This window comes from Phocoena phocoena, chromosome 11 (genome assembly GCF_963924675.1).
Source record: "Phocoena phocoena chromosome 11, mPhoPho1.1, whole genome shotgun sequence".
NCBI classification, from domain to species: Eukaryota; Metazoa; Chordata; class Mammalia; order Artiodactyla; family Phocoenidae; genus Phocoena; species Phocoena phocoena.
In genome coordinates this window covers 10,111,277-10,127,038 of record NC_089229.1, presented here as the reverse complement: position 1 = coordinate 10,127,038, position 15,762 = coordinate 10,111,277, and the positions used below count along the sequence as shown (strand labels likewise).

The 15,762-nt window shown below is 52.1% G+C and overlaps 1 protein-coding gene across 2 annotated transcripts in view; it reads right to left on the bottom strand.

The window, feature by feature from the left end:
- Nucleotides 1-1,445: 1,445 nt before the first annotated feature.
- PLA2G6 (phospholipase A2 group VI) overlaps nt 1,446-15,762 on the bottom strand; it is a 40,965-nt gene continuing 26,648 nt past the window's right edge. For both annotated transcript variants that reach the window (XM_065886799.1, XM_065886801.1), the window contains 7 exons: nt 14,643-14,806; nt 12,727-12,877; nt 4,229-4,365; nt 3,703-3,857; nt 2,377-2,544; nt 1,772-1,845; nt 1,446-1,622 (listed from right to left, as the gene is read on the bottom strand). In XM_065886799.1, coding sequence (XP_065742871.1) covers nt 1,478-1,622; nt 1,772-1,845; nt 2,377-2,544; nt 3,703-3,857; nt 4,229-4,365; nt 12,727-12,877; nt 14,643-14,806 — 994 coding nt within the window. In that variant the 3' untranslated portion in view covers nt 1,446-1,477. The remainder of the gene's footprint in view (nt 1,623-1,771; nt 1,846-2,376; nt 2,545-3,702; nt 3,858-4,228; nt 4,366-12,726; nt 12,878-14,642; nt 14,807-15,762) is intronic.

Genomic DNA, 15,762 nt, shown 5'->3' with positions numbered 1-15,762 from the left:
AGAAGGCTGGTGGCACTAGCAGGCCTGGGAGCACCGGGGGTCGGTACCCTCCAACGCCCACTGCTCAGCGGGCTGTGAAGGAGGCTGCAGAGCGGGACCCAGAGATGGAGGGCTGGCCAAGGAGGAGGTGGCAGCTTAATTATTCACCAGCCAGGGATGTCAGAATGCGATCTGGGGCGTAACCAGACCCGGTGGGGAAGGCATTCTGTGACGCGGGCGGGTTCGTGTGACCTGCGCTTCAATTATTTACCCCTCTGAGCCGCGGACCGGTGGGCACGCGTGGATGGCCACTCTCCTGGGTCACCCCCTCTTCAAGGAAGAGCCTTTCCCAGGCCAGCAGGGACCCCTAGCTCTGGGGGACCCCTGCCCTCCCACCTGCCTACACTGGACAGTGCCCACCCTATTGGGCTCGAGCTGTGCAGTGACCACCCCCAGACCCTCCCTGCAGGCGGAAGTCACCCACGGCTCGTCACTGTTCTCAGGCCCCCTCTCTACCCTGAGCCCCTCAGACCTGCAGCCCAGGAGCTGAGGCTCCTACGCCCGCTGCCGCCCGCCCAGAGACGGGACAGCACAAACCCTGGAGTCGCACAGACCTGCGGGCACGCTTTGGCCCTGGTCACTTGCTGTGTGACGGTGCCCGAGCCCCCTGCCCTCTCTGGGTCTCATCCCCTCCTCTGGCAAGTGGGGCTCTCCCTCACCCTCCACCGTGGGGCAGGCGGGCCTGGCGGCCGCCTCTGCACACCCTCAGGCTCTGATTTGGGGAGGCCTAAAGAGGAGAGGTGTCCCTGGCCCGCGGAGCCTGGGAACCAGAGCTTCCATCCGTCTGCGTGGGCACAGGCAGGTGACAGCCAAGGCTGAAGGTCAAGGCTGAGGGGGGCTGGCGGGGGTGGGGCACTCACACCACAGTGCACACAACACAGGCAAACCAGAACTGAACCATTTATTTCACAGCTCGGGGCAGTCCCTGGAGCCCCTCCCCACTCATAAACCACTTTCTGTTGGGAAGAATAACTTAAGTCACAGGAGTGGCCTTTGAGAGCTGAGGACAGCTCGTGGGTAGGCGGCTGGGGTGCGCGGAGGGGCAAAGTCGAACGGGACACCCCACTCCTAGGTTTTCCCTCCCGATGGGGTGGTGATGGCCCGCGTCTCTGGCTCCACCCCCAGCGGAGAGGGCAGAGGGTAGAAGGGGTCTCTGCAGCTCCAGGGGCCCGGGAAGAACCTGGGGCCCTCTGGGAGGCCTTAGTGTTTGAGCCACCTTGGGGGTGAGGGAGCAGCCTGAGTGAGGCCTGAGGCTTCCTAAGCTGGAAGGACACAAAGAGCCAGCAGGCGGGGACAGAGCGGGAGAGAGGCCTGAGGACCAGCCTTATGCAGGAAGCCCCGTGCCCCGCTAGGCCGGGGCTGTGGACACAGAGCTGCCTGGGCCTGGCTCTGCCCCGCCTCCCAGCTGGGCCTGGGGACAGCTGGGGGCCCGGCGGCCTCACGGGGAGAGCAGGAGCTGGATGAGCTCCTGGAACTGCTCCCGGTGCTCGTAGATGTAGACCTCAGTCTCCCAGAGGGCGTTGACCAGCACCGTGTCATTGACCTCGTCCAGCATGATGTCTGTCCCCAGCTGGGGACTCAGTCTGTCCGGATCAAGGAGGAGGGGTCACCCCCAGGACACTCGGCCTGGGTAGGGGACAAGCGCTAGGACTGGGGCGGACTCGGGACACACAGCACCTCCTTGGGGAAAGGGAAAGTCCAGGCTGGGGACTGGGGCCAGCAGAGCCCTCACCTGAAGTACTGGATGCCAACCATCTCGCACCAGGCCCGGGCCCGGTCCACGGCCCGCCCGTCCGGATCTGTGCACTGGTGAGAAGCAACCTCTGTGAGCGTCCAGCGCATACCACACACACAGCCCCTGCCTGGGGTCCCCAGGTTCCAGGTTGGCTTAGCCCCCTATCAGCAGAGTGACTTAAGGCAAATCCCCCTTTCTGGGCTGCAGTGACTGTCCCAGCTATGCAGAGGGGCACGGTCTGGCTTTGACAGGTGGGTCGGCAGCGTTCAGGGTCAGTGAGCATGGAGGGGCTGAGTGGACAGGCCTCCACCTCCCTGCCCCCTTAGCTTTTGTCCATCTGACATTCTGGGCTTCCACACGGGCTGTGTTTGAAGGAAGAAATCCACAGCTAAAAAATGCTTGAAAATCCCACTGGAGGTGGTCACCGAAGGTCCCTGCCAGCACTGAGACACTATAGGGGAAGGGGAACGCCCCTGCCCCGAGCTGGCTGAGGAGGGTCAACAGAGCCCTGCCATCTCCATGACACCCAGGGTCCCACGGGAAGCCTCATCCTGGGGCTGAGATCCCAAGGGAAGTGGGCCTGGGGAGGGGCCCATACTCACACATTCCACCACCATCTTGCCCAGTTCCTTGGCCCCAAAAACAGTCTTGGCCAGTTCCCAGGGGCTGCTGGGACGGAAGACGTCCACACAGGTCACAGGCACCTGCGGGGACCTCCCTGTCCCCAAGGAGACGACAACGGAGAGTTTCTTCACCTTGTTGCCCTGACCCTGTTGGGACAGGACAGGTGAGAGGAGGCCTGCCCCACAGATGGGGGGCACCCAGGGGTAAGAGAGAGGCTCCCTGGGGGCTTGTGAAGAGGAGCACAGGCCTCCTGTGGCAGAAGCACAGCCTGCGCCGCCTCTCTTTTGCTTCGGAACAAGTTCTCCCGCCAGTCTTCTGGGCGACCTTGGCAACCCACCTACCCAGGCACCCCATGCACTCAGACGAGTGATGTTTGAGCACCCTTCCCCATCCCACAGTCTCTCGCTGATTCCTTCTTCCTCCAGGAAGCCTGCCCTTCCACATGTGGCCCCTAGAGAGCGCTCACCTCCCTGCCGCCTGCGGTTTCATCAGGGGCTCGGTGATGACCGCAGTGACAACTACAGCCAACAAGGATGCGGCACGCTCAAGGTCAGGCACTGTTCTAAACACTTCACAGATAAGAGGCCACGGAAGCCTCACGACAGTGCCCAGGCAGGTACTATCAACAGCCCTAGGCAGTGGTTGAGGTGAAGCGCGGGCAGAGACAGGCCCCAGACCCAGAGGCCCCCCCACCACACTGCTTCTCCTGAGTGGGCCTTGCCCACCTCTGCACAAAGCTCCTCGGGCTGAGGGCCGCTTCTCTTCCTCACGATCACTGACTCTGCGCTGCCCCATCCCCAAAGGCCTCAGCATGGGCTCCCCTCCTCTGTGAGCCCTTTCTGAGCCCTCATGTCTCTCAGCAGGGGTGATGGTCCTGGGCCCCACCACAGTTCTCTGTCACAGCACCTAAAACACTCGGATGGATGTGTCCTTGTTTATGGACTGTCTCCCCTAAATGTGAGCTCCCCAAGCGTGTGTCCAGGCCGGGCAGCGTGGCTAGGCCTGTAAACCAGCACATACTGGTATGCATGCTGTCCTCCCCACACACAGCAGATGCTGTTAATTGATCATAACACCCTTCACCACCTAGTCCGGATTGGGCCTCAGAATCCCTCTTAGCACAGTGCTTTGGGCAGACACCACCAATCAGGCAGGTTCAAGTGTGACATAGAATTGCTGTTAAGTGCACAAATGAATGAATGTGTGAAGAAAAGCCATTTGCTCTCCCAGGAGTCAGCCCAGAGTACAGTCAAGACCGCTGTGGGCGGTCAGTTCCAGCCCCTCCAACCCGAGGTGGCTCTCACCTTGCGGATCAAGTCCTGGTTGTACTCATGGATCTCCGTCATGGCGTCCAGCGTGGGGTTGTTGGCCAGCAGCCCGCCATCCAGGAAGCGCCCGCTGGGCCGGAAGTAGGTGGGGGCTGCCCCACTGCTCCGGGCTGCCCGCCACACCAGCTGCTCTGCGGGTGGGGGAGGAGGGGGCCCAGTGGCACAAGAGATGTGCGTTTCAGATCTAAGGGTGTGTGTGTGTATGTGTGCACATGGCACTGTGGGAAGAGGGTGAGGCTGGGGACTCTTCAGAAGCAGGACCGACAGGCCATGCTGTCTGGCCCCGCCATCCTGGTGGAAGGCAGGGTGCAGCCTGCCCGAGGCCTGATGGCTCCCTGGCTCTGCCGACCCTCAGCTGATACCCTTGGGAGGGACGACCAGGGCAGTGGGTGGGATGGTGGTGGGCTGGGGGTGCCTGGCAGCAAGCTTGCGACTCCCACCCACCAACATGCAGCCTCTCGGGCCAATCACTTCCCACAGATGTATCAAACATGGTTTTGACCTGAGGGTTGAGTTGGAGGCTTTAGGTTAACGTTCTGGCCAATACGAGGCTCCCGTACACACTCTGGGGCCTCATAATTCCGGAAGAGGTGGAGTTCAGCCGGCTGCCGGTCGGACAGTGTCCCTGTCAGCATCACCCTGGAGAGAAACAAGGAGCAGGACACTGAAGCCACTGACCCATCCGCCCTTGACAATCCACCTTTGGGAATTTTTGTCCAAACCACCGACGCACTAATTCTTAAACTCAGCATTCCTACTTCTGGGAACCCATCCTAAGACACCCCCACATGTGCGGGGAGATAGGCACACACTAGGCTATTAATGGCATTAAATCAAACGACTGGAAACAACTAAGCGTCCACCAGTGGGACGGTTCATGCTCCGCGGCTCCCCTGTGCGGTGGGGTCTGTGTCGCAGGAGAACGGCTGAGGTATTGCTTCAGGCACTGATGGATGGTGAGCGCCGAGATTTATATTTAAGTGGAAAAAGCAAGGTTCAGGACAGTGTGTATAATATGCCACCATTTATTTAAAAACAAACCCCCAAAGACCCTATGTACCTATTTGCTTGGTCAGAGGGTAACTCTGGAAGGACCCATGTGCAGAACCTGGCAACAGTGAGCTGCCTCTGGGACAGGGGACTGCTTGGGGGCTGCAGCTCCAGGACAGGAGTCGGGGGAGACTTTTCAGCATGTCATCTCTGATACCTAATCAGTGTTCTACCATGTGAGTCTACAACCTATTAAAGAAGACTCCTAACTGTCTCAAGAGACTCAGACATCCTTAAATACTGAGGGGAGTGTAGACTGACACAGCCCCCTTGGAAACTAATATGTATTCAGACCCTTACAAATGTCCTGGCTCTTTTTAAAAAAATTTATTTTCTTTCTTTATTTTTGGCTGTGTTGGGTCTTTGCTGCTGCATGAGGGCTTTCTCTATTTGCCGCGAGTGGGGGCTGCTCTTCGTTGAGGTGCGCAGGCTTCTCATTGCGGTGGCTTCTCTTGTTCCGGAGCATGGGCTCTAGGCACGCGCGGGCTTCAGTAGTTGTGGCACGCGGGTTCAGTAGTTGTGGCTCGTGGGCTCTAGAGCACAGGCTCAGTAGTTGTGGCGCACAGTCCCAGCCGCTCTGCGGCACGTGCGATCTTCCTGGACCAGGGCTCGAACCCGTGTCCCCTGCACTGGCAGGCAGATTCCTAACCACTACGCTACCAGGGAAGACCTGTCCTGGCTCTTTGATCTGGGAATTCCGTTTCGGAAAGTCCAGCCTAAGGGAATAATCTTGGTTACAATGAAAGCTTTTTGTTTAAGGCTGTTCATGCAGTGTAATTTATTACAGTGAGAAGTGAATGCTCTACATGGAAATAATAGGAGGGAGCGCCTAAACAATGGCATGTTTTGCAGCCATTTCAAATTACACTAGCAAGGAGTTGAGACTAACACAGAAAGGTGTTTGTTACAATGAAAAATATAAAGAAAAGGGAACAAAAACTACGCATGGGAAAAAAAGATTAGTTTTCCACCTCTAAGAATCTTGTGGAAAGGTTATTTGAACATACCTCCCAATGAACAAAAAACTAAATGCTGGAAAAAAATTTTTTTTGATCTTCAAAGCACAGAAGGGGCTTCCCTAGTGGCACAGTGGTTGAGAGTCTGCCTGCCGATGCAGGGGACGCGGGTTCGTGCCCAGGTCCGGGAAGATCCCACATGCCGCGGAGCGGCCGGGCCCGTGAGCCATGGCCGCTGAGCCTGCGCGTCCGGAGCCTGTGCTCCGCAACGGGAGAGGCCACAGCAGTGAGAGGCCCGCGTACCGCCAAAAAAAATTTTTAAAAAGCACAGAAAATTGGGTGATTGGGATTGACATGTATACACTGATGTGTATAAAATTGATGACTAATAAGAATGTGCTGTATAAAAAAATAAATAAAATTCAAAAAAAAAAAGAGCACAGAAGATCTGATAAGATAGAAAGGAAAGATGAGGGTAAACTCTGAGGATAAGCAAGAAGTCACAGAGGTAAATGGAGCACAGACACATCTCTGACCTGAAGGCAGACACCAAACTATCAATGTGAGCTTCTATGCTGATGGCCTCATGGGGCCAGAGGGACAGAAGTCAAAGCCCAGGGTTCACTGAAGGTTAGGGATCTAATGGGAGACCCTCCCCACATTAGGTTGTAATCCCAAAGGGCTACCCTCTTGGATAAGGGTAAACCAGAAATAAACCTGCCCCTTTCCCACGCCTGGAGGCTGTGAGTAAAGTTGGCTGGCATTAAACAAAGAAAGGAGGAAAAAAAAAAGTCCCTGCAAATGTATAACCACAAACTAACCCTCCTGCAGATCTGTAGTCTAAATTCTCATCACTTGGGGGGAAGTTCCAAAACCTTCATGCCAAGGATTTAGTTACAGTGACCCTAGATGCTACTGTACATGGGTACCTGGAAGATACAACATAAGACACTCTGGAGAAGATACCCTCATTCTAGGCTTCACAGAATCTGCACATATTTCTCAACACTAAGGAATACCACACAGTTCCAAAAAAGGTGGGGAGGGGGACGTCAAGAAATAAAACACCATGAATAAAAATAAGCATAAACAACACAAACAGCAAAACATACCTACATAGACAGCAGTTATTTGAATCCTCAAACAAAGACTGTAAAACAGCTATGCTTGGGACTTCCCTGGTGGCACAGTGGTTAAGAATCTGCCTGCCAATGCAGGGGACACGGGTTTGAGCCCTGGTCCAGGAAGATCCCACATGCTGTGGAGGAACTAAGCCCATGCACCACAACTACTGAGCCTGCGCTCTAGAGCCTGCGAACCACAGCTACTGAGCCCGCGTGCCACAACTACTGAAGCCTGTTTGCCTAGAGCCCATGATCCACAACAAGAGAAGCCACCGCAATGAGAAGCCCATGCACTGCAATGAAGAGTAGCCCCTGCTCGCAGCAACTAGAGAATGCCCACGTGCAGCAATGAAGACCCAACGCAGCCAAAAATAAAATAAAATTATAAAAAAAAACAAACCAGCTATGCTTACAATGTTGAAAGACATCAAACACAAGCTTGATAATATTTTCAGGGAATAGAAAACTATAAGTAATGACCTAGAAGATCTGAAGAAAAAACAAAGAGTACTTCCAGAAATTTAAATAAATAAATCAATAAAAATTCAATGAATAGGTTAAATGGAAAATCAGATAAAGTTAAAGAGAGAATTAGTGAATTGGAAAATAGGTAAGAAGAAATTATCCAGAATGCAACGCAGAGAGATAAAATGAAAGAATATACAGGAGAAGTTAAAAGATATGAAAGACAGAAAAGCTCTAACATTTTCAACTGGAGTTCCAGAAGGAGAGGCAAGAGAAAATTAGGCAGAGGCAAGGTTGAACCGATAATGACTCAGGCTTCCAGAACTGAAGAAAGACATGAGTCCAAAGATTTAAGAAGGCCAACAAATCCCATGCAGGATAAATTAGAAGGAATTCATAACTAGATATATCTTAGTGCAGCTGTAGAGCACCAAAAACAAATAAACCCACATATAAATAAAAGCAGCCAGAGGAAAAAAGACTACTTACTTTCAAAGGAGTAAGAGTTAAATTGAAATTGACTGCAAGTGTAACAATGGAAGCCAAAAGGTATAGAATGATAGCTTTCTTGTTCTACAAGAAAATCACCAGCCTAGAATTCTATACTCAACAAGAATGAGAGAGAAATAAAAGAATGTTCAACTGATAAGGGTGAAATACAACTAGTTCCAAATGATGAGAGTGAAATAAACCTATTTTCAAACAACTCTGCTAGTGGAGAATTCACTACCAGCAGACCATCTCTATGGGAAAGGCAAAAGAAGGTACTTTAGGCAGGAGGAAGGTGGTCACAAGAAAGACTGTAAAGCAAAGAAATGATACACACGTATACATACACACATACATATGCATACTCATACACATACACACATACATGAGCTGGAGCCAGCTCATACTGGCTCGTGAGAACCTATTGCTAAATCTCACGAGCTGGTTGTTAAACTGTTGGTAGCTTGAAATCAGCCATGGTGGGGGTATTTACGCCATGGGAATTGGCAAACACTAAAAACCAGGGTTTTATCCCCCTAGAGATCTGGTTTCCCAGCTCACCACTAGATAAATATAAATAAACATCAACTTCAAAAAACAATATCTTGTGAGGTTTTAAAAAAACAAGATAGATTTAAAATTCAGAAAAGTAATTATTGGGTTGGCCAAAAAGTTCGTTTGGGTTTTCCCATAAGATGGCACAGACCTAGAGACTGTCATACAAGTGAAGTAACTCAGAAAGAGGAAAACAAATAACGTATATTAACGCATATATGTGGAATCTAGAAAAATGATACAGAAGAACTGGTTTGCAAAGCAGAATATAGATACAGATGTAGAGAACAAATGTATGTACACCAAGGGGGGAAAGTGGGGGGTGGGTGGTGGTGATGGGAGGAACTGGGAGATTGGGATTGACATGTATATACTGATATGTATAAAATGGATAACTAATAAGAACCTGCAGTATAAAAAATAAATAAAATAAAATTCAAAAAAAAAAGAGAATGATTTGTGCCATCCAAATTCTTCTGCAATTTTCTTTAAAAAAAAATCCTTGATTATCTGAGGGGGGATAATGGTACCAATTAAATTTAGACTTCTATAATATGCACTAAAAAAAAAGACAACAGAAATGAGTGCATAAATTTCAAACTATTGGGTTGGGGGTGGAATGTAATGATTAAAACTATTCAGTAAATCCAAAAGAAGGCAAGAAACACGGAACAAAATAGGATAGCATATGTCGTCCCCCAAATATGAGTAATTATGTAAGTATAAACGGACCAGCCACATAAACTATTAGATTAACGATATGAGGGCTCTGATAGCCAAACCAATCAGCTGAAACAGACCTAACTAATTAAATAACCTAAATAAATATATTACTATGCAATAAAAATCTATAAATACACTAAATGCACAGATCAGATAAAGAACAAGTCCAACTATAGGCTATTTACAAGAGAGACATGTAAAACATAGGGATCAAGAAGGCTGAATTAAAGCACGAGCACAGACACACCACATGCAGATATAACCAACGAAAGCTAGGATAACTATACTAATATCAGACAAAGTCAAGGCAAAAAGTATTCTGAGAGGGCTTCCCTGGTGGCGCAGTGGTTGGGAGTCCGCCTGCCGATGCAGGGGACAAGGGTTCGTGCCCCGGTCCGGGAAGATCCCACATGCCGTGGGGCGGCTGGGCTCGTGAGCCATGGCCGCTGAGCCTGCGCGTCCGGAGCCTGTGCTCTGCAATGGGAGAGGCCACAACAGTGAGAGGCCCGTGTACAGCAAAAAAAAAAAAAAAAAAAGAATAAAAATAACAGGTGTGTAAGACTGCTATAGATAAAATTATAAAACTGTACTGACAAACTTTCAACAAATGGAATGTTTTGCTATGTTCCCTAATTGGAAGACTTGGTGTTTTAAGATGTCAATTCTCCCCTAAATAAGCTCACAAAAAACTCCTATATATATAATAGATAAACAACAAGGTCCTACTGTATAGCACAAGGAACTATATCCAATATCCTATAATAAACCATAATGGAAAAGAATATGAAAAAGAATACATGTGTGTGTGTATAACTGAATCACTTTGCTGTACACCAGAAACACAATATTGTAAATCAAGTATACTTCAATAAGAAAAAAATAAAGCATACAGATTCAATATAATCACAATCAAAATCCCAACAGGATTTGCTTTTCTGTAGAATCTGACAGTCTGATTCTACAATTTCTATGGAAGCGCAAATAGCAACAAGTAACCCACATCTCATACGGCACTTCTACGTGCTAGGTGCTTTTTACGTGCTTTATAAACACAACTTTTTTACTTCTCATGTAAGCCCCAGGAAGCAGGCAGTATATTGTTCCCATTTTCGAGAAAAGGAAACTTGAGGGTACATGCTCTTAGCTACTTCTCTGAAGGGCCTCCAACAATAGTCCTGAAGAAGGACAAGGTGGGGAGCCCTGCTATAAACTTGCTATAAACACTGCAGAATAAGGGCTCCGTGGTCAAAAACAGACCCAAGAAGGACCCTGGACCCACTGCAGAGGAAGCAAGGCCTGTGATGTGGAGGGAAAGACAGACTTTTCACAGATGAGGCTGGGGAAACTGGTTATTCGTGGGGAAAACAGGAAATTGGATTTCTCCTGATACAAAAATCAACTCCAGGTTGATAAAAGACCTAAACGTGATAGGCAGATCGAGGGAGCTTCCCGACCTGAGACCCAGGAAAGCAGCTCCATGCCTCCAGTTAAGGAAGGGTTATTGAATGGATATAAAAAGCACAAATCATAATAAGGAAAACATTTCTAAATTCTGCTGCATTAAGAACATCTGCTCGGGCTTCCCTGGTGGCGCAGTGGTTGAGAGTCTGCCTGCCGATGCGGGGAACGCGGGTTCGTGCCCCGGTCCGGGAAGATCCCACATGCCGCGGAGCGGCTGCGCCCGTGAGCCATGGCCGCTGGGCCTGCGTGACCGGAGCCTGTGCTCCGCAACGGGAGAGGCCACAGCAGTGAGAGGCCCGTGTACCGGAAAAAAAAAAAAAAACAAAAAACTGCTCATCAACAAAACACCGTAAGGAGAGTGAAAAGACAAGCCTAGAGTGGGAGAAGAGATCCATCAAAGGACTAGTTTTCAAAATATAAAAAAGAGAATTAAGAAGCCTCATAACCCCCAACACACAACCCAATTTTGCCCAAAATGGGTAAAACACTTGAATAGGAACTTTATAAAAGAGGAAATCCAGATGGTCTCTAAACATATGAAAAGGTGTTCAACCCCACTAGTAATAAGGAAGATGAAAATTCCAATCAACAGAGGCAGTATCTTTCACCCCAGATTTATAGACAAAAACGTTATAAAGCTAAATTGGTTTGCCAATAACCAATGTTAGCAAGAATGCAGAGTGCCAGGAACTCTCAAACATGGCTAATGGGAGTGGAAATAGAAACCACCACTTTGGAAAACAGCTGGGCAGAATCTAAGGGTTGAGGCCAAGCAGACTTGGCAGCTCTACTCCTAGGCATGTGCCCCATGGGGTCTTCTGATAAGTCCCACGATGTCCACTGCAGACTCAAGAGGCCCAAACGGAACAACCCAAGTGCCCGTTGAAGGTATCTGGAGAAATAAACTGTGGGGGCATAATCATATGAGCCGTGAGAATGAATGAAGCACAGCTTCACCCAACAGTAGGGACCATGCTGACAAATGCGGCATTGACAGAAGGAAGGATAACACACAAAAGGATTCCGTCCAAGCCCAGAGACAGGCAGGACCGGAACCGTGCTCAGGGCTGCATTCAGGTGCCGAAACTAGACAGAAAGTCCAGGAAATCCGGGTCACAGGAGAATGGTTACCTCCGTGGGAGGTGGAGGGGAAGCAGGAGCTATGATGGGGGCTGGCACACACTCAAGGGGCTTTTGGACTTGGCTGGTGGTCATATGTGGGTGTCTTTTAGAATTATTCATGGAACTGTTTAATGTCCTTTTCTAAATGTATGTTCTATTTCACCATAGAAAAGAAAAAAAATGTCTAGGATAAAATATACAAAAAATGTTTTTCAAAACATTAACTTTTGGTTAATAAATCATGGATATTTTCCTCCTCTTTTTACTTTCCAAAACTTCCAGATTTTCTTAAAAGACTATGTGTTATTATTAAATGGAAAAAAAAAAAAAAAGCTTTACTATGAAAAGAAATCCTCCCAACTCTCCAGGGCTCGCTCACACCTCACTTCCTCCAGGAAGCCCTCCCTGACCACCTTGTTCTCAGTCCTTTCTCCCCCTTGCTTCCACGGATAGTCAGTTGCTGAACACTTTTCAGGGGTCTGCTCTGGGGCAGGCACTGTGCTAGACGCTGGGGCAACGGAAAAACAAGGCAGTCACGTTCCTGCTTCACGGAGCTCACAGTCTGGCAGGCGAGCCAGGCGTTAGGCAGACAGTAATGTAATTCCAGGATGGGAAATAAATACTACAAAGAAGCGAGGTGCTGAAGGTTCTTCTGGGACCTCTTAATAAGCACATGCTGCCTTGCGTGGCTGCCATTTTTTAGGTCATTTATCTCCTAACCAGATCGTAAGCCTTCCCACCTGATGGTTGCATCACCCCATCACACACACACACAGGCAGTGCCGGGGGCAGAGCTGCGCTCAGCAAGTGTGTGTGTGAGGGACGAGAACCGACCCCCTTTGAGCCAGGGATGTGCTGTTTGGGTGGAACAACATCAGACATGGGTCGAGGGTGTTCTGTACCTGTGTTCCCCAGCCGACCCCCCCCCCCACCGCCCCGCATTCAGCTTTAATCAGACCAGGGCAGGGAGCCCTCTGCTCCCAGGAAGAGCTGACGGGGTGCATGGCTGGGGCCAAAGCCGCTGTGCTCCCGAAAAGGAGGAGAAGGAGGCTTACTTGGGTTTCTTGACATCCGTCATCTTGGTGTGCTCTCCAAACTCCCGCTTCAGGAACTCCTCCAGGGGCCCTGACTCGTAGGGCCGAGAGCCCTGGAACACCTCATCCTTCATGCGAAAGTACACACCACGCATGTAGGCCATGGACTTGCCTAGGAACAAGGGGGTCGGAGGTGGGGAGAGATGCGAGGGCTGCCCTGACAGGGGGCCTGAGCACAGGAACCAGCGGGGTGCGGGGGGCTGATTTACCAAAGCACCAACCAAGCCGGGGCTCCTGGGACCATCTCGCAACTTCCCCCACAGGCAGAAACCCCCTTCAGCAGCCCCAAGGCTCGGCACTTAATCTTGTACTCGTAATTTGTATGTTTTCTTTAAAGAAGGGGTCCTGAACGTGTAAAAGCTTATAAATCTAGATCCACCCCATTTGCCGTGGAGTAGAAAGACCAGCCCTGTCCCGCGAGAACAGACAGCTTCCAAGGGGCAGGTTGCACCTCACAGTACAGAGAAGCTGCCCAGCACGCCTCAGCCGGCCCAGGGGTGTGCAAGCGGGGGGCTGCGGAGGGGAGGGCTTCTGCCCACAGGAGAGGTTGAACTAGGCGTCTTCTCAGATCCCTTCCATAGCCCCCGGGTGCCTGAAGGACCCTGCATAGGGGATAAATGTCCCCTGAAGAAGGAAGTGACCCTTTCTGGAGGAGAAACTAGAACCTCCGCCCACTCTGCTCCACACCCAGATCTCATGCCCAGCCGGGCGGAAGCCAGCCCTGAGCTGGCCCTTCTCTCAGGGGAGACCAGAGAGGGGACACAGGGCCCCAGAGGCCAGGGGACAGAAGTCCCAGCAGCTTTGCCGACATAATCCTCCTCCTCCCAGGGCCCCACGGGACGCTGCTCTAGGTCACCTCCTGGGCTGGCTGTGCCCCATGTCCCTCCCACGCACACCCTGGGCTGCCGGGCCATGGCCTCCTCACACTGGGAACACCCGGTTGCCTATGCCTCCCCCATGGGACCCGGGGCTCCTTGAGGTGGGGCGTGCACCTGACTCAGCCCTGCACGCCTAGCACCCAGCACAGGCCTGGCCCGAAGGCCTTGATGTCCTGGAGGGGGAAGGTCCTCTCCTGGTGCCTTCAGATCTGCAGGACGAGTTGGAGAGCATGGAACCCAACCCAGGCAGGGATCCCCAGTCGGGGATGCTGAGACAATTCCCGCCGGGCGGTAGCTCGTTCAGAGAGGACCCCCCACATGCAGCATCACGCAGCCCAGACAGCTCCATAAAGGAGACACTGCTCGAGCCGAGACAAGGCCTACCCGGAAGTCTGTCCAGTAAGCAAAATGCCCCGTCACCTCTGGGAAGCTGTAGTGACAGCAAACTGCGTGGGTTGTGTGTGTCGCTGGGGAGTGCTGGGATGGGCGTCCTTGGGACTCCTAGCCCCAGCAAGCCCTCCAGTGGGCCGTGTGACTTTGGGTCACCTCTCCCCCCAGGGCCTCCATTACCCTGTGTGGGTAAAATGAAGTGTACAGACTAGGGCCCTGGCATTCGTGACCCCACCGAGTCACATTCCTCATTCCTGAGGCCACCAACTCCACCCACCCTCAGAATGCTTTTCCTCATTTCCAGCAGTTCTGAGGCCCTTCTGTGTCTGCCTTGCAGGGGCATGGCAACCGGTATAAAAATGCTCCCAACGCTGAGAGTGAAACCAGTTCTGTCCTCTGTGGCTGGGTGGGCATCACCCTAGCCCACCCCCCAGCCCTTCCTCCTTCCAGCCTCGGATCCCAACACCCCAGCCCCCCCCCGAAGGGCCTATGGGCCCTCCCCTCCCCCATGACGTTCTCCGCAAAGCTCGGAGAACAAACTCAGCCCCATTTGAGGGCAGGTCTCAGCCCCAACCCGTCCTGCCTCAGCACCCCAGGGGCTGCCCTCACTGTGCAGGATGGCCAGGGCCAGGATGCCCCCCGTGCTGGTCCCCGCCACCCAGTCAAAGAGGTCCTTGGTGGCGATGCCCGAGGCCTTCTCAATGGCAATGAGGAGCTGGATGATGACGAGGCCTTTCACGCCCCCTCCGTCCAGGCACAGCAGGTGGTCGCGGCTGTGGTGGGGACAGCAGTGGGAGAGAAGAGGGTCCCATTACAGCCGGCACTTTGCATGCCGTGTCCCTGAGCACCTGCCCCGTGGTAGCCGCTTGAGCGCGTGGAGACCAAGCCCTGCAGAGCTCGTGTGCTACCGGGGCTTTGGGGAGGCTGTAGCGAAGTCAGTACAGGAATAAACACAGTACTTCAGGAGGCGAAAGGTGCAACAGAGAGACAGACACAGGAAGGTGAGGGCAGCAGGGGACAGGGAAGACTTCCCTGGCCATGTGCCACCTCGGCAGACGCCTGGGTCTGTCTCCCACACTTTGAACAGGGGCTCCCCAAGGCCACTTGGTTTTGGTCAGATCCAGATCCCCAGTCCCAGACCTGACCCGAAGCAGGTGCCTGATGAAAGTCTGTTTGAATTAAACAAGGCTGGGGGAAGGGCTGCTCTCCTGCGGCCGCAAGGAATGGGCGTCCAAGAAGGTCGGGCCCCTCCAGCCAGGTGGGAGCAGCACGGAGGAAGGACCGTCTGTGCGTCAGGAGCCATAAGGAGCTTCCACCAGCATGAACTCACTTAAATGCTCCAAACCCCTTCCAGGTGGATACTCCCTGTCACCCTGTGCATATCTGTGAGGACACGAAGCTCAGAGTCACACAGGTGGATCTGGACCGGGGTCTGGGGACTCCCGCGTCACACACTCTCCAACACATCCTGACCTGTCTCCCTACGGCCTGCCACGCCCAGCCCCTGCCCCGGGGAAGAAGGCCTCTATCGTCTGTGCTCAGACCTGGAACCTTCCTTCCGGTCTCCTCCTCTTCTTTCTATCCCAGCTTAAATGTCACCACTGAGAGAAGCCTGCCCGATGCCATCAGGACGCTCCCGCTCAGCCCGCCCCTGCCCCACCCACTTCTGTGGTGCAGAGCCCTTCTCCCTTCCATCCGCAATTGCTTTTGGTCACTTGTTTGCTGCCTT